We start from the raw sequence: 27,175 nt of genomic DNA, 5'->3' as shown, positions 1-27,175 counted from the left end.
ACACAGATGACATACATATTATTAAAATACTGAACTTAACATCTAGCAGATTTTCATTTTAGCATACAAAATCTTGAATACCTCAGGACTATCAACAAGCGGCAGATTCTCAATGTATTGCAGGATGTCTTGAACTGTCTTGCCTTGAGGAATGATATAATCTTTGTAGAAGGAAAATTTATCTGTGAACATTGTATCCCCAAACCACACACTTGCAAAGGTATTGAGTAGTCGCTTATCAAGATCATCTGTTACGCGCCCTCCGTACTGCACCTCCCCCAACATATAGCGCACGCAGTTCCAGTTCACACCACGCTTAATATCCATTTCATCCAAGTGGTTTTGCACAAACTGAACACTGGCAGTAAAGTCCGCTTGATTGAACTCATATGGAATATTCCATCCAAGTGGCCCAAACTTACGTCTTTCCTGGAGATGTTAATTGGAAAAACAAACAAGAATTACTTAGCACAATTAAAAGAAGTAAGTTTACATGACCTATAAACATCTCAAAACTCGAGAGTCAACTACATACTTTTGAGATGCAGACATTGCTATAATGCTGGGAATATAGCTGTCAAATTACACAGCACAGTTCTTTTTTAAACTTGTTCATAGGATGTGGGTATTGTTGCCGAGGCCAGTATTGATTATCCATCCCTAATTGCCCAGATGGCAGTTAAGTGTTGATGTGAGGCTGGAGTTACATGTAGATCAGAGCAGGTAAGGACAGCAGATTTACCTCCCTAAAGGACATTGGTGATTATATAAACTGGGTTTTAATGACAGTTGCCAGTGGTTGCATGTTTGCCATTAGAATAGCATTTTATTCCAGATTTTAAAGAATTCAAATTTCACAATCTGCTGGGTAAAGTTCAAACCCACATCCTCAGCACATTACACAAAAACAGAAGTTGCTGGAAAAACTCAGCAGGTCTGGTAGCATCTGTCGAAAGAAATCAGAGTTAATGTTTTGGATCCATTGACCCTTCTTAAGAACCCAGTCTGTTTTTGTTCCTAGTTTCCAGCACCCAGTGTTCTTTCAGTTTTCCTTAGCACATTAGCTTGGCATTATCAGACCAAAGGCATTAACACTACACCATTGCCTTCCATCCAAACATGAATGTGGTATAGGCCATATAATCATTATTTTATAACATTGGTTGAAGTATAAACACTTGCCTGGAAATTAGGAAGAACCTCCTTTCTATTTTTAAAATAAAGCACCTGATGGGCTAGTTGGCCTGCAGTATTGCAGAGGAGTTGTGTTTATTATGCTTCACATTTCTTCATACATTTTTTGCTAAATTGAGTGGATAGGAAGGGCTTATACTCCATAGCAGAGAGGTCATTAACCAAGAGGCAAAGCACTAGGATAATTCATAGAATGGATTATTGTGGAATTAACAAGAAAGGTTTGCACCCAGAAGGTGATAGAGGCCTAGAATTCACTGACTGAAATAGAGAAGGGATCTACACACTCACCAAATTTGAAAAACAACTTGCTGATGCATTTGAAGTGTCGCAAGTGGGGCGGCGCGGTGGCTCAGCGGTTAGCACCGCTGCCTCACAGCGCCACAAACCCAGGTTCAATTCCAGCCTTGGGCAACTGTTTGTGTGGAGATTGCACATTATCCCTGTGTCAGCATGAGTTTCCTTCGGGTGCTCCGGTTTCCTCCCATAGTCCAAAGATGTGCGGGTCAGGTGAATTGGCTGTGCTAAATTGCCCATAGTATTAGGTGTATTAATCAGAGGGAAATGGGTCTGGGTGGGTTATTCTTCGGAGGGTCGGTGTGGACTTGTTGGGCTGAAGGGCCTGTTCCACACTGTAGGGAATCTAACTCTAATAAATATAATATCTAAATATAACTTACAAGATGGGAAATTGGGATAAGATTGAAAAGCGTTCTCTCAACTAACATAGATATGTGGGTTGAAAGGCGCATTCTATATAATTGCCTATGATTCTATGAAATACAAAAGATCTACAATTCACAAACAATAGAGATCTAAGTGAGTTATGATAGAATGTGGAACCAACCAAATTATATATAGAATTCAGTGTGGCTGCTGAGATAGTCTATTTAGTCTACTAACATGCTAGCTGAAATCATAGGTAATCTTTAAATCAATTATGAATTGCAATACATGGCTACCAGCTTTGAATTGATCATTTAGGTTACTTAAGAGAAAAATAGGCTTTTGTGGATGTATAGGCAACTTGGAGTTCCTGTATTGATTAAATGCTGAGATTTACATGCACCTAATAAAGCCAGTTATTAGCATTACATGACATGCTAATGGAAAATTCAAAAGGACATGTGTTTGAAGAAGATACATTTTCAGGTTTGCTGAGAAAATGGTAATGTTCAGAAGAAAATTAGACAACTCTTCGAAGATTCAGCATTGACTCAACAGGATAAAGACTTCTGGGCATTAACAATATGGGCGTTTGAGCCCACAGAAACATTTTGTCCTGGGAACAAGTCAACATATCATGATTGGTATTAACCAATCTTGCCTTATTTAATTTTTGACAACTAAGCCCTATTAATATCTGATGAATGCTGTACCTCAGTGGAAGCAATTCAATAAATTACTCTTGTACAGAGAAAGGCTTCGTTTCACTGGGGTAATACCTCAACAAAAGTTTCTGTCACTATTACCTTCAGTTGGCATTTTAGTGTATATTGCCAATTCTTGTAATCATGTTAGGAAAGGTCATTGACTACAGACATATAGATGTTTTGTATCTTTCCAGCAATACCACTGAGAATAAGCACTCTCAGTACCACTAAGCAGAAAATACTGCAGGTTTTAAAGCAAAGTTTCTCTCATGAATGATTCGCTAAAACTTTGGGACATATAGTTGCCTTTAAGACTTGGATGTTAAGCATATCCTGAGCTCAACATGGAGAAAGAAATATGATAGGGAGATCATAAAACTGTGCCAGAACCAACCAGAATGTTTCTCCCATCCACTATTACATATGGAACATTACTGAAAATTACAGGTTGCAATGTTCAGACTTGCTTCATAAATGTGTAGCAATTATAACAGAAGTGTTCTTCCATTGATTCAATTAGAATTGGGAGATTTAAATTTGTTCATTACAAATGGGATTACATCATAAATCATGTCCTAAGGAATTAGAAGAGCTGTACCTGCACAGTTGTATGGAGAAATGCCACAGCATATAACAAAGGTTTCCACTGTGACATATTGCTTATATCCAGTTGTTCTTGGGTGATGCTGCTATAAGTACGTTTCAGACCAGCTTTCACACCTACAGATTTATAAGAATTTAGACAAACAGTGAAATTATCATTTAGACTGATGCTTAGTGGTACAGGGAATGTAAAAGCAAATGAATCAATGTCACTCATGAAAAAAATTGAACTAAACCTTGCAGCTTATATTGTAATCTTTCAAACTATGCAAATTTCAAATACTGCTGGCAAGTTATATTTTGGACCTCCAAAGAAACTAACATTCTTTCTAAAACACTGAAAATTGAAAATGAAATGAGAACACTGATTTCACAATATGCAGATCTTCCAAACTCTCAAGTTCAAAAATATATTCACACCATGAAGTGTGTCAGTCACCCTTAGGACTAAGTAGCTCATTCCAATACATAATCATTTAAGCAGCCAGTTTATAGATTCCCTTAGTGCATGTTTGTTGAAAGCATATGTTTACTTTGCTACTATACATCAGAAAGGGCCAATATTCTATTTCACCTTTCATATAATCTTTTTCCTTACTTGAATATTATTTTTTCCGTTCATGTTAATGAATGGGTTGCTTCATAGCAATAAAGGAGCTATATATTTGTGAGTTCCTTACTGGGTCCTTGAAAACAAACCAAACAATTAAATTTGTCTCTTTAACTCATTTCATGCCACATTGCCATGTGAGTGAACTCATCTCAATATGTTTTACATAAGGAGTGTTGCTTTAGATTCAATCATACTTTCAGTAGCTTTATCTAGTCTCAGACTATTACAATGGGGACAAGCAGGCATGTGCAGTGCAGATTTTTTCATTGATATTATTAATGAAAGTTTTACGAGGAGCAATTCATGGCCCTCCCAAAGAATCATATGTTGTGCCATTCTGAAGTGAAGTGGCTAGTTCATTTGGATGCACAACTGGTTTGTGGTGCAGAGTGATATCAATAACATCAGTTATTGATAACATCACTGACTGAGATTACAATGAAGGTCAAACTCGCCCCTTATCTGAAGCATGGTGACTCTCAGGTTAAACTCACCACTAGTCATCTCTCTCTAGTGAGGGAATAGCCCTCTGGGATGAAGATAACTTTACATTTGCTATTTGATCAAATTTATTCCTGAAGTCTTCATGGTCAGACACAGTAGAAATGTCCAAACTGATGAACTGAACAATTTGCACAAAAGAGCTAAAACTCAAGCTACTCCAAGTCTGTGAGAAAAGTCAAAAGCTCCCTAGAGATACAAACAAATGTGTGAACATATGAAAATGATAGGAAAATACAGTCTACTCCATCAAACCTGCTCCATCGAAAAACTACTCTGACACACCATGTGCTCATTTAGAATATCTGGGAATTCCGTCTCCTCAATTTAACAAGATCCAGAGCACTGTGGAAAAGTTTGTCCAAGACTTTGCTTCACAATTTCTCCATGTTTGTATTGTACCAATTCTATCACTTTAATTTATCATTTATTCATGAGTGCTCTGGCTTATTATCTGCTGATATATCATCCTGATCTGGTTTCTTGACTTTTCTTTTTAAACAATGATAGTTTGCCATTGCCTTCCACTCTTAGGGGAAGATGTAAGTGCTTCCTCAGCCAGATAAAGACTTGAACTCCCATTGTTAGCATATTCTGAAATACATGGCAAACCATTTAGTCAACTGAGCTATCTAGCCCCGCAGAGCAGTGTGTAAGCTCATGAATCTCACTGTTTCCAGCTGTTCAGACACCATCTCTTCTAAGAATGGTGAGATTTCTCTCCTCCTACTGGAGGAGAGTTCTGGCAAGACTTTTGGATTGTCTGATAGAATTTCCATAGCCAAAAAGAACCCTGTATTATCAAGGAGACACATGCTAGTGCCATTACACATGATGGTCAGTGAAGTCCCTTAGGTATGAGAATTTTTTTCTTTTTTGGGGATTGGATTGGATTGAGTCAAAGCTTTCCATTCCTCTTCTGCCAGTTTTTGGAATGTACTGAAATAGTAGGCAGAAAAGAAATGGACAGGTTTCTGTGCTGTACCTCAGTATCTTTATTTAAATGTTACAGGATAGTGAAGATACTGCTGCCAACTTTGACGACTGGGTCGTTGGGAGGGAAATGTAGTTTTGGATAGGAATGGAATTGAAACCTCAACTTTTCCATCACCCTTTTCAAGTCCTGCTGAGGGTCTAAGTTAATGAGAAGTGTCAGAAGGTGTCATGTAGTTATATTAGACTGATGCTCCCATTTGTGGCTTGTGTTATTTCTGGCATAGGCTTATGATTGTTGGAGATCAATCACCATCACCCCAGGGCTTCACAAATAACAATTACCTGCTCTAATACTGATCACTGGTAGCACTCTTAATACAGCACAGCTGAGACGCATAGTTCAGCATAAAGTACGAGGACTTCAGGGGGGTTTTGTACTGCAGTGATAGTGTCCCTATCTCTGAGCATTAGAGGTCTGGCTTCAAGTCCCACCTACTCCACAAGTGTACTGTAATAACATCTCTGAACAGGTTGATTACAAAATATCTACTAGAACTTCCTTATTATATAACTACAGAAGGACTTTGGCCAGTCACTGCAAAGCATTTGTGCTTTACCAAAAAAAGAAAAGTTATTCCGTTGCAAATGGATTAGATGAAGCATAATAGTAAATCGTAGTATCTATCCTATGAACATTTGGTAAGGCAGAAACAATTTAAAGGTTTTTGTAGCTTTGGGAAATCCCACCGCTGTTAACAGCCCATTGTCTCCACTATTGGCTCATAGAAAAGTAAACAATTTGTTTTTTTTCTCTAAGAAAATTCAATGCTGCACACACAGGCTCAGAATTACTTAGGAGCTGTCCCGCTCTTTCATGCAAGTTCACAGGAAGTCAGATTTTTCTTTTATTCACTGAGGAGATGTAGGCGTCACTGAATTGCCCATCCCTAATTGCCCTTGAGAAGGTGATGTTGAGCTGACCTCTTGAACCACGACCATCCATTTGGTGTATAAACACCCACAACACTGTTAGAGAGGGAGTTCCAGGATTTTGATCCAGCAACATTGAAGGAATGGGTGAAAATCACATTTACTTGTTTGAAAGGACTTTACTTCATACTTCCAGTGAAGTTAAAGTAAGAGAATGGGAGCAGCTCCAAGAAATTTCTTGAAATTCTCTCCTACCTTGAGGGGGTTCATTGGTAAATTTAATAGATGATTGTAATAAGTTGATGGGAAACTTTGAATGGACCTCTGTTGTGATCCAGGTTCGGAATCCATCATGCATTGATTCTGTTGCAGTGACTGTATCTAAAAGTTCATCCAAGAAATTCAAACCCAGGTGGCAGTTCTGTAAAAGGAGCCAGCCACCATCCTGCATGCTCTGAGTCAGTAAACGTCTTGCATGGATCTCCTGACCCTGACCCATAGAAATGGCACGGCAGGGCACATTCTAAAGAAATGCAAAAAGGAGCTTGTCTCTTTGTACTCATAGCAATGTAAAATTGGTTCACTCAATCTACAGCTTTACTCTTTGAAGCTGTATACTTATAGCTTCAAAGTATAAGTCACTTATACAACTTATACAACTACTTCTCATTTATACAACATCAAGAGGTGATAAAAGTTTAGCCTGCATAAAACAAACATGAAATTCATATTTTCATGAATTAAATTGCAACATTATACATTCCTCTTATTTGTATTTCGAATAAACATAACCTTGATTAAATGCCAGAGGAAACATCACAGAAGCGCTTCACAGGAGGCTCCCAAGCACTGAGGATGTCATCTAGACAGGGAACGAAACGTCTGCAACACAAATTCCCAGCTCGGCGAACAGAACCACAACAACGAGCACCCAAGCTACAAATCTTCTCACAAACTTTGAACAGATGGTCTTAAAATATAAATATAGCTTTGTAATTGAATTGAATAAATTATCACTTCAATGCAAGTTGATGAGCTGAATATTCCCAAACTTTAGCTGTCTTAATATTGGGGAGTTTCAGGGAGGCCTTCCCCTTTGTAACCCCTAGTGATTTTTCTTATGCAATGTTGTACCCGTGACTCAGTACACATGCATTTGCCTCCACTACACCACTCTCATGCTCAGCAGCAACGGACGTGCACACCAGAGCCAGGACATTCCAATGTTCACGCCACCAGTGCCACATTTAAACCTCAGCTCTGCACCATTTCATATGCTGCAAGTCAGGAGTTGTCCTTCACAGTGTGTCCCTGTGCAATTCCAAAGGAGATGTCTGAAAGAGGCAAGTTGTTACCTTGCTATGCTGACAGAAGCCTGAAGTTTCTGTAGGATAAAAGGAGGGTCATCCTCCTTTCTCAGGACTACCAGAAGAGATCACGGTACCAGATGCTGCTCCAAAGTTTCCAACTGGGTCAGACCATTTCTATGTACTGGAGGAACAAGCAACCATGCCACAAGAAGGCCAATGACCTTCTGTACTCTGCAAGGTTAAGTGCCACCATCTTCTCTCTGTTACCTCATACTCACTCTAACTTCACAACTGCATTTATCTCCTACCAAGTCTCATGGACGACAACTCTCATTATTGCAGAGTTCATTGTTCATTCATCAGTGCTCCTCACCCACTCCAGGATCCCCCAGACTATAAAGCTTTCAGGCCCCGCTGTGCTTTCTAATCAGTCACTCATGACACTTTACGTAAGTATCATGAGCAATGGGATGGGGGGGGGTTGGTTGGTTGGGAGTGGCATGTTAAACTCACTTCACATGCCTTTTCCTCTTATAGAGACAGGGTGGCATCAGCAGATGCCATATTCCATCCCATTACTCCTTTTAGTCTTTCAGACTTGATCATTTGGTTGAAGCAAGTTCACTGAGCTATTGGAACATACTGCAAGTATGATATTGATTAGGACTGTGCTATATAACATGTCCAGACCCTTTACTGATCAGTGCTGGCAAACATGAGGCCTAAATGTGGGATGGAACAGTTGAAACAGTTAGCCCAAGATATGTCTCCTATAAGTCAGCAGAGAGGTGTAAAATTAAGAAAACAAGCATAATGATAATAGAAATTTTTTTTAAATTGCTGGACCTCGTCATTATTTTTATAATATACCTTGGACTTTGCCAAACGTTCAATACTTTCTGTAGGATCAGAACCCATGGAAAGGAAACACACCATAGGTGTTCGATTATCACTTTCTACCCACATTGCTTCCATATCTAGAATAACTCCTTCTGCATATTTTGTTCCAAGTGAAGCAGCAATGTAATGACGAGCCTGAGAAAAATAAAAGTAGTGGAAAATATGGATATTGTCAAATGTACAACAGAATATCATAAAGAACAGAGTTAGACAAACAAATACTGGTCAACAGTATTGAAAGACCTTCAAACAAACAATTACCTCAAATGAGACATAGAAAATAAATCAAACAAAAATCAACAGTGCAGAGAGCTGTCTGATCTGAAATAAATATTTAATGATGGAAGTAATCCACTCAGGTCAACATTTCACAGCTTTTATAGGATTAATTCATCATGGGATCATAAGACACACTATAAGAGATAGTATTCAGCCCATTAAGTCTGATTCACCATTTGCCTTCCCACCAAATTTTTTTTGTCACTTGCAAACTTAGATTTAGTGCATTAACTTTCCTCACCAAAGTCATTAAGAGATATTGTGAATAATTGCGTCCCTTGAACTAACCCCGTGGCACTCCACTACTTACAGTGTGTCATCCTGATAATGCCCCCCTTAAACCAATGAAACAGAATGAAACATGATTTCAGGATGATCACTTACACACATATCAGCCATACACATTATGTAAAGCTTTACATCAATTTCAGTTCCTCAATCACACCTTTCTCTTCTCTTATGTAACTCCTTAGGATTGAGGATGACTCTCTTTCAGTCCAGTGTTGCAGGTGTGAGGTAACTATACAGCCCAATACTGCTGGCCACAATAAGATAACTGGTCCTTTAAGGGGTGGGTATGTGGAATGTCCTTTCATTATTAGTACTTAACCTCCATCTGGGCCTTTGATGACCCTTTTTCTCCAGTTAACATTCAAGATTCCCAAGAGACAGTGGTGGTTTTGCCTATTTTTTAGTGAGGCTTTAAGGTTGAAGCATTTCCTCTGTCTTTCTGATAACTTTTTGCCTTGATGTAATTTGGAGTAGAGAGTTAGTTTTGAAAGTCTTGTGTCAGGCACATAGTCAATGTGGTTCCCCCCAGTGCAGCTGATTGGTAGTGACTAGAGCCTCAATTCTAGGAATATTGTTCTGAGAAAAGGCTCTGACAATGGAGCATCTATTGTGCCATTGGATTTGCAAGATTTTGTGGTAGCATCACTGGTGACATTTCTCAAGAAACTTGAGAATTTAATGTCTTTGTCTCCGATATATGCATGAAAGCTAATAACACTGCTGCATGAATGAGATGTAGGTTTCCAATTTGAGATCTTGATGTAGTCATTATCATCTTTAGGCCCTTATCAGGCTCCACCTGTCTCGATGAAATCCTGTCCCATTTACACATACACATGATACATCCTCCATCACCCACAACTGGTTCTCCACTTTTCAGATGCTGCCATGGGCAAGATATTTGTAATTTTTGTGGCAGTTCGTCCCTGCGCTTTTGTGGCTTAATGGGTAAGACTGTAGCTTCTGATGTAGTGGAGTGGAGGTTCAAATCCCTTTTGTGGGCGGCACAGTGGCACAGTGGTTAGCACTGCTGCCTCACAGCGCCAGAGACCCGGGTTCAATTCCCGCCTCAGGCGACTGACTGTGTGGAGTTTGCACGTTCTCCCCGTGTCTGCGTGGGTTTCCTCCGGGTGCTCCGGTTTCCTCCCACAGTCCAAAAGATGTGCAGGTCAGGTGAATTGGCCATGCTAAATTGCCCGTAGTGTTAGGTAAGGGGTAGATGTAGATGTAGGGGTATGGGTGGGTTACGCTTCGGCGGGGCGGTGTGGACTTGTTGGGCCGAAGGGCCTGTTTCCACACTGTAAGTAATCTAATCTAATCTAATCTAATCTAGTACAAATGAATCTTGTTATTCTTCATTATCCTCTGTAAAGCAGACCTTACATGTTCAGTCTGCATAATACTTTCATCCCAAAGTTATACCTGCACTGCCTATGAATGGGCCTGGTCCACCTCCACCTATTACTTTCAGCACTGCTAGAGTATGATAGCTGCACTTCTTGTGAAAGATTAGAATGTATGCATGTGTTTGGGAGGTTGCTGTTTCTAGCTTTTAGAGATTATTTGTCTCTAATACACAGGGATCAATTCCCTTCCCTGCAAATGCATTAACGGGTGCCCATGGGATGGCTTTATTCAGTTCCAGGGTTGACACCTTCTTGAGGATGCGTGCTTTTTGTACCTAAGCACTTGTAAATAGATCTAAGTCCCCTCCTTAGCAAGCTTCAAATGTTCCGAATCATTCAATTGGTTTTGGGACAATTTGAATTGGAAACAATTTTGGGATGGATGAATGAAGTAAACTTTGATTTAGATTCTCTATCCTCCCCTTTTTGCGTATACTTCCACCTACATCAAACCCATTATAGCTGATGGCTTTATCCTTTCCTGTATTTTCTCCTTGACTCATATTCAATTTCCTCCTGTTTCTATAGCCCTGTCATTATCTATCTGGTTACTTCAACTCTTGCTCCTTATCACAATCAATCAAAGATTCCCATTCCCAGCTTGACTGTCCCTTTGTTCCCTCTAATATTCTTAATAATGTGTGGGCCTCCAAAGCCAGTGTGCAGCAGTGACTTCCAGAACCAGCATGTAATAGAATGTTTTACTCAGCAGAGCTGAGAGAAAGCAGCCTACCCCATCTGGTAAACATCTTGTATGTATGGTAAGGTTTGTGAATCCATTTATTTCCCATTTTCAACTAATAAAATTGTACATGTGAATTTAATTCCAGTGGGGTTGCAGTTAATGAGTATTCATGACATCCTAATGAATGCAAAACTGGCCTAAAGATTTCTTCACACCTTCAGTCTAATCTGCTGTTTGGAAACTAAAAATTACGTCTCCTGCTCGATTAAGTTTCCCTGCCCATCCTTTCAAAAAGCTCCAGGCGGGCCCTGAAAATTACACCTGCTATCCTAGATTTCACTGCAATGGTAAAGGAAAAATGGTGCTCACTGTTCACTATGTTGAAACCTGCCTTTGTGGGCTTTGGAGTGTGAACCTGTTGTCATCAGATACAGAGTCATAGAGATGTACAGCATGGAAACAGATCCTTTGGTCCAACCTTTCCATGCCAACTAGATATCCCAAATCAGTCTAGTCCCACCTGCCAGCACCCGATCCATAAACCTCCAAACTCTTCCTATTCATATACCCATCCAAATGCCTCTTAAATGTTGCAATTGTTCCAGCCTCCACCACTTCCATACACATACCACCCTCCGTGTGAGGTCTCTTTTATAACTTTCCCCTCTCATTCTAAACCTATGCCCTCTAGTTCTGAAATTTCTTCTCTCAGTGAATCTGTAGAATTCTTTCTCACAGACATCTGTTAAGGCTGGGTGACTGAGTATACACAAGGCTGAGATAGACAGATTTTTAATCAGTAAGGGAATCATGAGTTGTCGGAAAAAGGCAGGAAAACCGAGTTGAGGATTATCACATCTGCCATAATCTGAAGAAAAAGTGAAGCGGTTTTGATAAGCAGAATGGCCTACTTCTGTTCCAATGCCTTTTGATCTTATGGATAATTCAGCTACACTACCAGAATATGCTGCTATTTCCTGTTAATAATGTAACTCATGTACAGAAAGCAAAATCGAGATTTGGAAAGAAAGAAAAGGGATAGTGAAAGGACAGACAATAAAAAGAAAGACATTGTAGCAATTTCAAGTGTCTTTAAGAACTCCAAACTAATTCAATTTACACTGAACAACAATAAAGTTAGATTTTCAGGGCCTGAATTTATTCAGCACTAATTATGAGTGATCACAATGTTAAGAATTCGCTCACACTTGAATGCTCCAGCCACAAGATTTTCTGTAGTGCTTAATGAATAACTAGCAAGTAAGTACTACAAATCTGTATGCTTTCCATTGACTGGAGGTATAGTTATGCCACAGGTAAAGAAGTAGCAGGGTAACCTGGACTTCATCCTCTGGATTTGCACATTTAATTATGCACGAGTTAGATTTACTCTATTATAATAGTGAATGTTATTAATCTCAATATAATTCTAAGTGCAAAATCTGGGCTGATTAAAGTAGAAAAGGCAAGTTAACCTAAGGATGCAACATAATTTGAAGAAAATCTGTAAATGGTAAAAGAAATTGGAAATCAAATTCAATATAGACAGCTGGAAGATGCTAGAGATGAAGAAAAGGTTACAGCATGTGCACTCCATAAATGATGTTGAAATAGCTAGAGATAAAGGTGAAAAAGATATAAGACTTGACACCACTGCATACCATTAATCAACAACACATACTGTTGGAAGTGCAGGAAATATTATTCAAATTATATTGTATTCTGGTCGGCTGACACCTTGAGTACTGAAGTCAGTTCTTGTCATTGAAATGCATGAAAGACATTCTAGCACTTGAAGCAATTTGGAGAAGTCAATTACTTTTTAACCTTGAAAAGAGGTAACAGAATATGAAGCCATATAATATAAAAGTTCAGTACCAGTATAGATACAGGAAATTTGGAAAAATGCTTTAAAGTGGGGTCACAGGAGAATGGAACAAAATTAAAATTAGTAAAAGAAAAATGAAGATTGGCATCAGGAAATATCTCCTCGCACAAAAAGTCATCAATATGAAAATGAACTTCCAGACAAAATAACAAGACAAAAAGTCTGAAATCATTTAAGAAGTGATCAGATAACAGAACAAGGGTACAATCTGTAGACATAGAGACATAGAAAAGAAGGACAGGAGTAAGCCATTTAGCCCCTCGCGTCTGTTCCATCATTCAGTGAGATCATGGCTGATCTGTAGCCTAACTCTATACACCTGCCTTTGCCTAGTATCCTGTAATGTTTCAAATGTTCCAACATTATCCCTTTGAGAATCATCACATTATAGTCTTTTCTCGATGGCTGAACTAAGAATAAAACAGAAGTTTTGTTCATCCCTATTTATTATCTGGTTTTGCAATGGTGTACTAATGTCCTGAGGGAAACTTCCAAATGCATGGGTGGCACAGTGGTTAGCGCTGCTGCTTCACAGCGCCAGAGACCTGCGTCCAATTCCCACCTCAGGCAACTGTCTGTGCGGGTTTCCTCCCACAGTCCAAAGATATGCAGGTTAGGTGAGTTGGCCATCCTAAATTGCCCATCGTGTTAGGTGAAGGGGTAAATGTAGGGGAATGGGTCTGGGTGGGTTGCTCTTCAGAGGGTTGGTGTGGACTTGTTGGGCCAAAGGGCCTGTTTCCATACTGTAAGTAATCTAATCATTTTGTGGGAGTTTTGCTGTGCCTCTCATTGCATGTGCTAGCATCTTTTGGTCAGGGTAATTTGCTGCCACCATTCTTTTCCCTGACTGGGTTTAAGCACTTTCTTGGTTTACGGAGATAGGGGAAAACCAGTGGTGAGTCTTAATGAGAAGAAGCTTATGTCCCAAACAAGATGTATTGCATGGCAGCAACCACAAGAAATAGAAGTGGAATTAAGGATATTCGGCCTATCGAGTCCACTCCACCATTCAATCATGGCTGATGGGCATTTCAACGCCACTTACTGGCACTCTTCCCATATCCCTTAATTCCGTGCAACATTAAGGACTTATCAATCTGTGCCTTGAAGACATTTAACATCCCGACCTCCACTGCGCTCCATGGCAGTGAATTCCACAGGCCCTCTGGCTGAAAAAATGTCTCCTCATTTCCATTCTAAATTGACCCCCTCTAATTCTAAGGCTGTGCTCACGAGTCCTAGTATCCCTGCCTGATAGAAACAATTTCCAGCATCCACCCACTCTAAGCCATGCATTATCTTGTAAATTTCTATTAAATCTCACCTCAACCTTCTGAACTCTAATGAATACAATCCCAGGATCCTCAGCTGTTCATTGTATTTAGGCCTACCATTCCGGGATCATCCGTGTGAATCTTCACTGGACACGCTCCAGTGCCAGTATGTCCTTCCTGAGGTGTGTGGCCCAAAACTGGACACAGTATTCTAAATGGGGCCTAACCAGAGCTTTAGAAAGTTTTAGTAGCACCTCACTGCTTTTACGTTCCAACCCTCTTGAAATAAATGACAACATTACATTTGCTTTCTTATCCATGGACTCAACCTGCAAGTCAACCTTTAGAGAAACCTGGACTAGCACTCCAAGATTCTTTCGTCTTTGACTTTATGAATTTTCTCACCGTTTATAAAATAGTCCATGCCTGTGTTCTTTTTTCCAAAGTGCAAGACCTCACATTTGCTCACACTAAATTTCATCAACCATTTCTTGGACCATTCTCCTAAACTGTCTAAAACTTTCTGTTTCCTCCCCATCTCCTCAGAACTACCTGCCTGTCCACCTAATTTCGTATCAGCAGTGAACTTCGCCAGAATGCCCCCAGTCCCTTCATCCAGATCATTAATATATAAAATGAACAGCTGTGGCCCCAACACTGAACCTTGTGGGACACTATTTGTCACTGGCTGCCATTCCAGAAAAGAACCTTTTATCCCAACTCTCTGCCTTCTCTCAGACAGCCAATCCTCAATCCATGCCAATAGCTCACCTCAAACACCATGGGGTCTCACGTTACTCAGCAGCTTCCCATGAGGCACCTTATCAAAGGCTTTTTGGAAGTCTAAGTAGATAACATCCACTGAGTTTCCCTGGTCTAACCTACTTGTTACCTCTTCAAAGAATTCTAACAGGTTTGTCAGGCATGACCTCCCCTTACTAAATCCATGCTGACTTATTCTAATTTGACCCTGCACTTCCAAGAATTTAGAAATCTCATCCTTAACGATGGATTCTAGAATTTTACCTACAACCAAGCCTAGGCTAATCGGCCTATAATTTTACATCTTTTGTCTTGATCCTTTCTTGAACAAGGGGGTTACAACAGTGATTTTCCAATCATCTGGGACTTTCCCAGACTCCAGTGATTTTTGAAAGATTATAACCAACACCTCTGCTATTTCTTCAGCCACCTCCCTCAGAACTCTAGGAGGTAGCCCATTGGTGCCAGGATTTTTATCAATTTTTAGACCTTTTAACTTATCAAGTACTTTCTCCTTTGTAATGGTCACCATACTCAACTCTGCCCCTTGACTCTGCTTAATTGTTGGGCTATTACTCATATCTTCCACTGTGAAGACTGACATAAAGTGTTTATTAAGTTCTTCAGCTTTTTTTAATCTCTCATCACTAACCTTTCTGCATCAATTTGGATCAGCTCAATCTCTACTTTTGCCTCTTGTTTGTTTCTTATGTATTGAAATAAACTTTTACTATAATTTCTAATATTACTGGCTAGCTTACCTTCATATTTGATCCTCTCCTTCCTTATTTCTCTCTTTGTTATCCTCTGTTTGTTTTTGTAGTCTTCCCAATCTTCTGATTTCCCAGTGCTCCCCCTCCCTGGGTAATCTATCTTTTCTTAAGGACATACCACTGTACTGTGGCCTAATTTACACTCAGAAACTCCTGCCATTGTTGCTGTACTGTCTTCCCCACTAGGCTCTGCTTCCAGTCAATCCTCGTTAGTTCCCCTCTCATGCCCCTGTAATTACTTTCGTTAACTGTAACACCATTATCTCTGATTTTGCCTTCTCGCTTTCAAATTGCAGACTGAACTCTACCATATTATGATCGCTGCCTCCTAAGTGTTCCCTGACTTTAAGATTTTTTATAAAGTCTGGTTCGACCAGCCACAACCTACATTAGTAAGTTGGACATTGCCAGCAAAACTTTTGGGAGACCTGCAGATATTCTACAAGATCCCTTAACCAAATCCTTATGATATCATCAGACTGTGTGGAGCTTAACGCAGTTTCTAACATTATCCCTTCAACAGCCATTACTTTAAGCAATATCACTCAGTTGTGAAATAAACATTTGGTTGAATAATGGGTATGTATGTAGCATATATGGTGGTGCAATGAGGAAGCAGACTACAAAAACTTAACTAATGTAGACATTTACCTGAGCAATTGTACGATCTGGACACCAACTACGAATCAGTAGGAGTTTATGAAAAGTGTCCAATATATTATCATAGTCATCAGGGAGAGCAGCCTCTTCTGGAGCTTCATTATCAAACCACTGCTTCCAAGCTTTATCATTTTTTGCCACCTGTACTAGCAGTTGATTGAATGGGAATGAATGAGAAAGCTGCACCAAATTTAGCCAAGTCATGTCAAGGATCCATTTCTTTGGTTTAGGTTCCACTGAATTGAGATCTAAAGAGGCACCACCTGTGCAAATAAATAATGTATATTTGATTAATACCAATAAACTGAGAACAATCAACTGCTAGAAGTTTCATTCCTATTAATTTTGAAACCAAATCCAATAAAACGATCTTTTGAAAATACATACAGTTTAGTTACCTTCCCTATCGCAATGGAGCACCTTGTGGCACTTGCCAAAAATCAGAGATTTAATTCTGTGTGAGGGACGCATGAAAACTGGAAACAAGGTTGATGAAGTCTTGGGCAAGGATAGAAAATAGCACCATTGCTATTAATGTACCAGAAAGAGAATGGGGGAAGGGATGCAAATAACTTGTGGATTGTACACAAGCCAATATAAGTTTGGAATGGAAAATTAACATATAATCATTAGAGCAGGTGCACAAAAGAGCTGTAAAGATTACGTAAAATGAGAAAAAGAGATAGTTTGCGTTGATTGAAAGAAAGTGAACCAGCCCACTGTGAAATACACTTACATATGCAAGAATTTGTTGCACTTGGTACAGGTTAAGTCTTAGTGTATTGCCAGCATGAGCCGTTTAATGGCATGCTGTGTGGAAAAGGGAAAGAATGTTTCCTAAAATGTGTGCAAATATTTAATGGTTCAATGATGAAATTTGTAGTATTTTGACGGTGCTATGAGGAAAACATTACTGCAGTTGTGCTCTTTAGAGCCTCAGAATAAAGGGCTAAAATGAGGAGTACAATCCTCACTCAAAAGGTTGTGAATCGATTGAATTAAAGACCATTGAGGGCCGTTGATACATTCATGTTTTGGGGATTTGAATTATAATGCAGCAAGATGATGGTGAGCTGGAAAATCAGCCATCATTGTTAAATGGTGCAGCAGCCTCAAACTGTCAAATGGCTTTTTGCTGCTCGTATTTTCTAAATTCCTACGCTTTGCAAATCGTATAAAGAACGCCTTCATTTTAATATAGCATTTAAACTACTTCAATGTTCCAATCATGAGAAAGTAATAAAAAGCATTTACAATGTAGCAATGCTTATGTTGGCCATTTTACAACATAGGCTTTATATCATTTTGGCAGTGTGAAGACAGGCCAATGCACATTACATTCATAAAATATTACAGCTAATAAACATTAGTGCAATAGAACTAAAATGGTTCATCAGAATACTCTAAGTTTCCCCAAATAAGCTGTTAACAGATTCTATGGTTCTGGTTTTAGTGATGGTTTTTGCTAAACAAGGGTCACATTGGACTCAAAACATTAACTCTGTTTCAGAACTCTACAGATGTTGCCAGATGTTGCCAAACCTGTTGAGCTTGGAGAAAGTGAGGACTGCAGATGCTGCACATCAGAGCTTAAAAATGTTTTGCTGGAAAAGCGCAGCAGGTCAGGCAGAATCCAAGGAGCAGGAGAATCGACGCTTCGGGCATGAGTCCTTCTTCAGGCATTCCTGAAGAAGGCCTCATGCCCGAAACGTCGATTCTCCTGCTCCTTGGATGCTGCCTGACCTGCTGCGCTTTTCCAGCAACACATTTTCAAACCTGTTGAGCTTCTCCAGCACACTCTTTTTTATCTCAGATCTCAAACATTTTTAGTGTTGTGGTTTTATTAACCATCAGCCGTACTATACTTGAATTTCCAGAATGGATTTGATAAGAGCCACAACAAAGGTCATGGTGAATCATAAAAGCTTGTGGTGTAGGTGTTTTAGCATGAATGTAAGACTGGCAGAAAACAGAGTTTATATAAATGGGCCTTTTTTTCTGATTGGCAACGAGTAGAGTTCCACAGTTATATCAAAGCCTTTGACAAGGTCTCACACAGGAAGCTGATAAAGAAGGTTCATGGGATCCAGGGTAACTGGAAAGTTGGATCCCAAATTATTTAGAGACAGGAGACAGAGGGTGGTAATAGGAGGCTGTTTGTGTGACTGGAGCACAGTGTGTAGTGGGATACCACAGGGATCAGTGCTGGGTCTCTTTTTGTTTGTTAGATTCATAAATGATAAATAAATTTGTGGATGACATAAGGGTCGGCTGGGTGGTTGAAAGTGAGGAGAAAGGTGTTAGATTGGTCAGGTGGGCAGGTCAGTGGAAGTTGGAATTTAACCCTGATAAATGTGAGGTGATGCATTTTGGAAGAAGAGACAAAACAAAGGAACGCTCATGAATGGCAAGACTCTAAGAAGCTTAGAGGCTCAGAGGGATCTTGAAGTGCTTGACTATAGATCCCTGAAGCTAGTAGGATAGGTTAACAGAGTGGTTAAGAAGGCATACAGAATGCTTGTCTTTATCAGCGATGGCACAGATTATAAAAACAGGGTGGCTGTGTTGTAACTATATCAGACTTTGGTTAGGCCACAGCTGGAATACTGTCTGTAGTTCTGGTCACCACTTTTGGAAAGATTTCATTGCACTGGAAGTGGTGCAAAGAAGATTCACCAGAATCTGCATAGGATGCTCTTCAGATGGTTGGCACACACTCGATGGACAAATCTGCTTCTGCCTGCACTGTAGCAATTCTATGAAAGTGAGTGGCCTAACTGTTACAGGTTATGTAACTGATGCAGGTATGGTGGCACTAACTGTAACTGATGCAGGTATAGTGGCACAACAGAGAGGGCATGCAGGTATAGTGGTGCCAGGAGCTGGGCTGGGTGGGAATGAGTAAGGAAGATGTTGCACGCAAGACTGGTAGAGCATGAGCCTTGGCAGGAGGTGAGTGTAGTAAAACAGACAGAGCGAGTGTGAGATATCAGAGGGAAATGGCTGGAGTGGAAAAGGATATTGACTTTCTTCCTACATTGCTGGACATTCCTCCAGATGGCAGAGATTGCTTCAAACTAGGTGCTAACCTCCCACCAGGCTGGCATGGTCTGATGTCATAGTTTCCACAGCAGGTCTTGGGAAGGAGAGAGTCCTATGTTTGTCCAGCAGGACTTCCCAGGTGCCTGCCCACAATACAGGGTGCCACTTTTGCTCATCTGCCAATTCTGGGCAAATGTCAGGAACCATGCAGGGCAGTGGTGGCTAATTAATGAGGTGAGTATTGTAAATAGGCAGGGGAGGGACAAACCCTCAAAAAAATCTTGATGCAACTTGGGCTTAGCCAAAAGAATGCAAAATTCAACCCAGGATGTTTTTGACACTATTTTACTTGACATCGATAATAACAAGTAGAAATATTAAAACTCATCATGAGCTACAAATCTGGCGAAGCTGTGTGAGGGAGGGTACATTCAGCTAAATCTCAAAATTAAGACATTGTAGGAAGACTTGATCACAATCGAACAACAATGGATCAGAGTCTAAATTCATAGTCCCACCACATCTGAGTAAGACTTTTGTTGTACTTCTTTTATGGGGAGTCAGTGTCACTGGCTAGGCCAGTATTTGTTGCTCAAAGCCAATCACCTTTGAGAAGTGCTGGTGAACCAGCTTTATAAATAGCTGCATCCAAATAATATTGATGACACTGCAGTGTTGTTAGGGAGGGAGTTCAAGGATTCTGACCCACTGACATCGAAAGAAGGGAAATATGTACAGGGTCCACATCAACATCATGGTGGTGTGTGACTTGCAGAGGTTCTTGCAAGGGACAGTGTTCTCTTGGGTATGCTGCCCTTGTTCTTTCCAGTGACTGAAGAATCTGGTTTGGATAATGCTGTTCAGGGAGTCTTAGCAAGCTGCTACAGTATCGTACATATGACTGTCAGCATGCATCAGCCGAAGTGAACATGTAAGGTGTTGGCCAATGAGTTGTTAGGATTGATTAAAAGGTCAATATTAGCTTAAATAATGAGGGTAATTAAACAGGTGACTTTGGTTTGGAACCGAGGTAAAAACAAGGACTGCAGATGCTGGAAACCAGAGTCTAGATTAGAGTGGTGCTGGAAAAGCACAACAGTTCAGGCAGCATCCGAGGAGCAGTAAAATCGACGTTTCAGGCAAAAGCCCTTCATCAGGAATAAAGGCAGAGAGGCTGAAGGGTGGAAAGATAAATGAAAGGAGGGTGGGGGTGGGGAGAAAGTAGCATAGAGTACAATAAGTGAGTTGGGGAGGGAATGAAGGTGATAGGTCGGGGAGGGAGGGTGGAGTGGATAGGTGGAAAAGAGGATAGGCAGGTAGGACAAGTCATGGGGACAGTGCTGAGCTGGAAAATGGAACTAGGGTGAGGTGGGGGAAGGGGAAATGAGGAAACTGTTGAAGTCCACATTGATGCCCTGGGGTTGAAGTGTTCTGAGGCAGAAGATGAGACATTCTTCCTCCAGGCGTTTGGTGGTGAGGGAGCGGCAGTGAAGGAGGCCCAGGACCACAATGTCCTCGGCAGAGTGGGAGGGGGAGTTGAAATGTTGGGCCGCAGAGCAGTGTGGTTGATTGGTGCGGGTGTCCCAGAGATGTTCCCTAAAGTGCTCTGCTAGGAGGCATCCAGCCTCCCCAATGTAGCGGAGACCACATTGGGAGCAACGGATACAATAAATGATATTAGTGGATGTGCAGGTAAAACTTTGATGGATGTGGAATGCTCCTTTAGGGCCTTGGATGGAGGTGAGGGAGGTGGTGTGGGCGCAGGTTTTGCAATTCCTGCGGTGTAGGGGAAGGTGCCAGGATGGGAGGGTGGGTTGTAGGGGGGGCGTGGACCTGACCAGGTAGTCACAGAGGGAACGGTCTTTGCGGAAGGTGGAAAGGGAGGCAAAAACTATCCCTGGTGGTGGGGTCCATTTGGAGGTGGCGGAAATGTCAGCGGATGATTTGGTTTATGCAAAGGTTGGTAGGATGGAAGGTGAGCACCAGGGGCCTTCTGTCCTTGTTCCGGTTGGAGGGGTGGGGTCTGAGGGCAGAGGTACGGGATATGGACGAGACGTGTTGGAGGGCATCTTTAACCATGTGGGAAGGGAAATTGCAGTCTCTAAAGAAGGAGGCCATCTGGTGTGTTCTGTGGTGGAACTGGTCCTCCTGGGAGCAGATACGGCGGAGGCGGAGGAATTGGGAAAGGAAAGCCTTCCACTGCTTGGATTTTCCTTGCCTCACATCTGGGTTTGCATTAGAATAATTCATGGAGATTTACTGTGATCATTAGTCTAACAGCTCAAGTATTGCAGTATGTCATGAGCAGTGAACGTGAAACAGAACACTGTGAAAAGAGGGATAGGTTCACAATGATATGATTTAATTGAAAGTTGCTTTACGTCTTTTAAGATCTTCATTAAAGATTTTCCTTGAAGGCCTCAACCTTTATTGAGAGTTACCCACAGGAATGGCATTTTGCGCTGAACTGAAATGTGCAATCAGAGCATGTGCAGTGTAAACAACAGATTAAAGAGCTTCAGTTGCTATTCTGACTGAATATATTTTCCAGTTGTGTTTAATAAACTTTCTTCAAATACATTTGAAGCACAAAAAGATCAGGTATCAAAATCCTTCTTAGAAAATTGTACTTTGTACTTTTTGTTAGAAAATAGGAAAAGGTGAATGCGAATTAAACAGAGCAAAATAAAGGGAGAAATAGAGAAATTAAAAGCATGATAAAGAGGTCACAACAATTCCAAGGCGATAAGGATGGTATGGGAGAAAATGGTAGCACATGGAAATTCAGAAATCCCAGATATGCCCACATTATGCCACATTTAAGTGTGTTACCCCATTCTAAATGATATTTTGCATCAGCTTTGCCTGGCAGCTAGTCAGATTGATAGGCTAACTAGCGACATGGCAGAAAAGCCAGCAGCAGGGAAACCTTCAGGACAATCCCTGACAATCACACAAGATCTGGGCTGGCAGGGGACTGTGAAGGGATGAGGATTGATCAAGCCGCGGCAAGGTTTGAGGAGAGCATGAAAGAGCAGGACTTGACAGGGGGAGTCATTCAGAATAAAGCTAAGCGAATGACTGGGGATACGGGAGGTGTGTTAGCTGATGGTGCGGCAGACCAGAGACAGGGGTTGATGGTTCCCGGTGAAGACAGTGAGGAGTGGCCACAATCGGTAGAAATGGGGCCAAAGGTTTTTTTTTTAACTGAGGGGCAAGGAGCAATACTCTTGCTTCTCCTCGCTCACAAGGTGAACTCAAAAACCCTCTTAACTTTGAGGCTGACTGGTCCTGTCTCCATCTTATTCCTGATGCCCTAGAAAACCAGTCTGTTACTGTTAAAAAATAAATCAGACTCTGAATCTTACCGTGAGAGCATGATTTGAGTATTATAAGGAAGCATTCCACTTTCCCAAGAAAAGATCTTCAAGAAGTAGCAGATCCTATGCAGTTCCCTCATTTTTGGCCTTTAACCACCCCGGACCTTTCTTTTGATCATGGGGGATTACCATCAAATCCAAAGTATGCAATTAAAAAAAAACCTAACATTTAGGCGACCTCTATTCAGTCCAGCCATGTTGGGAGCGACAGTACCTTTATCCTAAATAAGATTCCTGGTTAAGAGTAGCAAAGACTAAGACTTCTTAATGCACAGAGCTGGTAGGCACAGAATTGTCAAGGGAAAATCCAAAGACATTTGGGCCGTTACCTCTGGAAGATTATCAGTTCTTCTTGAACGTTGTTGTCTTATCAAATAAGGCAGAATCATAAAATCAAAGAATCAACACAGAGAGGGGCCAGTATGCCCATCAAATTTATGCCTGCTCTTTGTAGAACAATCCACTCCATCCCATGCCTCACCCTCTATTCCTGTAGCCTGTCAGTGTATTTCCCTCCAGTGCCCATCCAATTTCCATTGGAAATCTTTGATCATCTCCACATTCACCAGCCTCATTGGCTGTAAGTTCCAGGTATCACCACACATTACGTAAAAAGAAAGCTTCCTAATAAAATCCCATTTCAATTACCAAAATCTTAAAATTGTGCTCCCTAGTCCTTGTGTCATCAGCTAATGAGAACAGAGTCCAGATTAGAGTGATGCTGGAAAAGCACAGCAAGCCAGGCAGCATCCGAGAAGCAGGAAAATCTACATTTCAGGCTTTTGCCCGAAACGTCGATTTTCCTACTCCTCGGATGCTGCCTGGCCTGCTGTGCTTTTCCAGCACCACTCTAATCTAGACTCTGATTTACAGCATCTGCAGTACCCATATCTGCCTAGCTAATGGGAACAGTGGTTTATCTGAAAGTAAAATCTCTTCAAACTTTCAGTCAAGCAAATGGCTTCATATTTCTTCATTCTGCTGCTGTACAACATTCAACATATCTTAGGGTCAGTGAGTAAAGTTAATAACTATTCAGTTAACAGCTTATTTAGCTCTTTTAAAAGGTGCTATTTAAAGCAGACTTCTTAAAAAAACTGATCAGAGAGTAAAGTTAATTCCTCGATTAAAACATTTAGTTCTCAATACCTTTGCTGGATGTTATTTTGCTGGAACAGTGATGGACATGAGACAGCTGACCCAAGCATTTTCAGATATGTGTAAAATTATCTGACAGCATAACACCAGCTAATTACTTCATCGCTCCTCATGCATTCACCCAGAAAGTCAATAATGTTCCAGTACCATTAATAGCAATATAACACTTCAATTATTCAGTTTAATCAAAATTGATGGTAAGTGCAGAACTAGACCAAGGTACTGACTTCCATTAGTCACTCAATACAGAGTTATATTTTAGCCTGACATGATCATATAAACACACATATCCAAACTTGGAAATATATTGTCACTGGTTCAGTTTCCTGGAACTCCCTACTTAATAGCACCGTGGGTGTATAGGTATATATAGGATATAGTTGCTCCCAGATTTTAGTTTTATTGACAGTTTATATCTCACTTTGTTAGTTCTATGATTATTTTTGGTACCTTGAAAAAAAAATCAAGTAAGTTAATCTGAGATATAAAATAGATGAGTGTGTTAACGTCTACACTGTGTAATATGACATTCAGAAAGTTAGTCAGTCATATAAATGACAAATGAGGATGGAAACTGATTTGTATCTAATATGAGTAGCCATAAGTCAAAGTCTACTATCACTGTTGCTGCATCTAATGCCAAATAACTAATTTTTGGCATTTGTTTACCAGCTGCTTTCTGAATTGAATAACAAAGTTTAGCTTCCAATATAGAATTTTTATCAAAGGTACTCTAAATAAAGTTACTAGTGAAGGTTACCTTTTATTAAAGTCTGGAAATCTTCATGAGTAATCTTCTTGGACTGTAGATCAATCTTTAGTGCCATAAGCAGTGTAAAAAGGAATTTGTGATTCTCATACAGACCCCGAGCTGTATACCTGAACACTTCATAGGTGAGATATTCAATGATGTTTGCAATTCGCTTCGAGGTGACCTGTGATTTTACTGATCTCTCCATGGATATGTCAAAAATACCCAGGAACTGTCGAAGGGATGTCTGGTACATCACATTCACTAGACTCATTTCAACAATGAGGAAGTAAAGATTGCTGCCACGTGAAGCAACAGGCCGATACTCCTCACGAGCTGTGTTAATCTTCACCTCCGTCTGTGCAGCAGTGCTCAACTTTTCACTCACCTGGAAGCAAAATGAGGTTTTAAAAATTCTTAAATGATCTTACAACAATCAAACCAAGTGTGTGTTGCCAAGGCCAAGTTGGCTGCCAAAGATTACTGCTAGCCATCTGCACATGTGTCGACAATAGTGGTAACATCACCTCACTGTGTCAGTCAGCCACCCAATGCTGCCCTGACAATCTGATGTTCAATTATTCTCTGATCATCAACAAGTAAGGGTTTTAATGGAAATGGAGAAAAGGAAGTGTAGTTAAGACACAGATCACTTAATGGAATAACGGATCCCCTCAAGACTGATTACTAAACTTAGTGATCTCGGACTAAGCCCCACTCTCTGCAACTGCATCCTCAGTTTCCTGACCCACAGGCCACAATCAGTGAAGATTGGGGACAATATTTTATCCTCACTAACACGCAACACTGGAGCCCCCCAGGAGTGTGTACTCAGCCCTCTACTGTACTCACTGTATACCCATGACTGCATTGCCAAATACCAGACTAATGTCATTTACAAGTTCGCTGATGACACCACCATAGTCGGTCGAATCTCAGATGGCGACAAAACAGACGTCAGATGGGACGTGGAAGACCTGGAAAAATGCTGCACTGAGTACAACCTAGCTCTCAATGCCGGCAAAACCAAGGAGCTCATTATTGACTTTCGGCGGAATGTTACTCATGCCCCCCCTACACATTCACAGCACAGAGGTGGAACAAGTGGAGAATGTCAAGCTCCTAGGTGTGGTCATCCACAACAAGCTTTCTTGGACCCTTCATGTGGACACACTGGTTAGAAAGGCCTAACAACGCCTCTTCTTCCACAGGCAGCTGAGGAAATTTGGCATGACGGTGAATACTCTTGCCAAGTTTTATAGTGCACCATTGAGAGCATTCCATCTGGATGTATCACTACCTGGTACGTCAACTGTCCAATTCAAGATCAGAGATGGTTACAGAGAGTAGTGAACTCGACCCGGTCAATCACAAAGGCCCACCTCCCGTCTATCGAATCCATCTACCAGGCCTGCTCAAGGAAAGGCCGCCAACATTCGCAAAGATCCATCCCACCCTGGCAATGTTTTTCTACATCCTCTACCATCAGGGAGAAGGTATAGAAGCCTGAACACACACACCAGTCGGTTTCGAAACAGTTTCTACCCTACTGTTGTTAGAATACTGAATGCACTCACAAACTCTTAACATTCTCCTGGACCTGTGTTTTTGTTTGTGCCACTGTTTACCTATTATTTACTTATCTATGCTACTTAACTCTGTGATCTGCCTGTATTGCTCGCAAGACAAAGCTTTTCGCTGTGCCTCAGTACACGTGACAATAAATTCAATTCAATTCAATTCGGATAGTTTGAGTAGCTGAATGGCTACCAAGGGTGCTTTTCGGCTTTACATCCCACCTTCCCAAGCAGTGAGCTTGTTATACAGTCCTACAGCACTGAGAAAGGCCTATCAGCCCATTGAGTCTGTACCGATCGAAAACAACCACCTAATTATTCTTCCTTCTCCCATTTTCCAGCAGTTGGCCTATAGCCTTGTATGCCTTGCCATCACATGTACACATTTAAATACTTCTTCAATGTTATGAGGGCTTCTATCTCTGTCTACCTTCCACCTCACATGCAAACTCTTAACAATCTCTGGGTGCAAACATTTTTGCTCACATCTCCTCTAAACCTTCTGCCCCTTACTTTAAATCTATGCCTCCAGTCACTGATCCTTCCAACAAGTGGAAAGGTTCCTTCCTGTCAATCCTTTCTATGCTCCCCATAATTTATACATCACAATCATGTTTCTCTTCAGGCTTCTGTGCTCCAAGGAAAACAAACCTGGTCTATTCAATCTGTTGTCATAACAAAAACTTTGCAGCCCGGGAAACATTCAGGTGAATCTCTTCTGCACCCTCTCTAGAGCAATACAGTCCTCTTATAATGTGAGTTCCAGAATTTCATGCAAATGTATAATATCACAGCAGAACCACATATTTAAATTAGAACTATTCTTTAAAAAATGACATAGCAACACCAATTGATGGGCAAAACCCACTGTTCATCTAATATATCTTAA

General features: G+C 40.8%; 1 protein-coding gene across 1 annotated transcript in view; it reads right to left on the bottom strand.

Moving 5' to 3' along the window:
• Window positions 1-27,175, bottom strand: part of dnah5l (dynein, axonemal, heavy chain 5 like) — a 367,508-nt gene that overhangs the window by 56,581 nt on the left and 283,752 nt on the right. The window contains exons 67-72 of the mRNA XM_072575753.1: window positions 24,719-25,097; window positions 16,370-16,641; window positions 8,331-8,495; window positions 6,406-6,673; window positions 3,166-3,287; window positions 82-429 (exon numbers count right to left, since the gene is read on the bottom strand). Coding sequence (XP_072431854.1) covers window positions 82-429; window positions 3,166-3,287; window positions 6,406-6,673; window positions 8,331-8,495; window positions 16,370-16,641; window positions 24,719-25,097 — 1,554 coding nt within the window. The remainder of the gene's footprint in view (window positions 1-81; window positions 430-3,165; window positions 3,288-6,405; window positions 6,674-8,330; window positions 8,496-16,369; window positions 16,642-24,718; window positions 25,098-27,175) is intronic.

This window comes from Chiloscyllium punctatum, chromosome 8 (genome assembly GCF_047496795.1).
Source record: "Chiloscyllium punctatum isolate Juve2018m chromosome 8, sChiPun1.3, whole genome shotgun sequence".
Lineage (NCBI taxonomy): Eukaryota > Metazoa > Chordata > Chondrichthyes > Orectolobiformes > Hemiscylliidae > Chiloscyllium > Chiloscyllium punctatum.
Note: the sequence above shows the minus strand (reverse complement) of the source record. Positions and strands in the feature narration are given on the sequence as shown.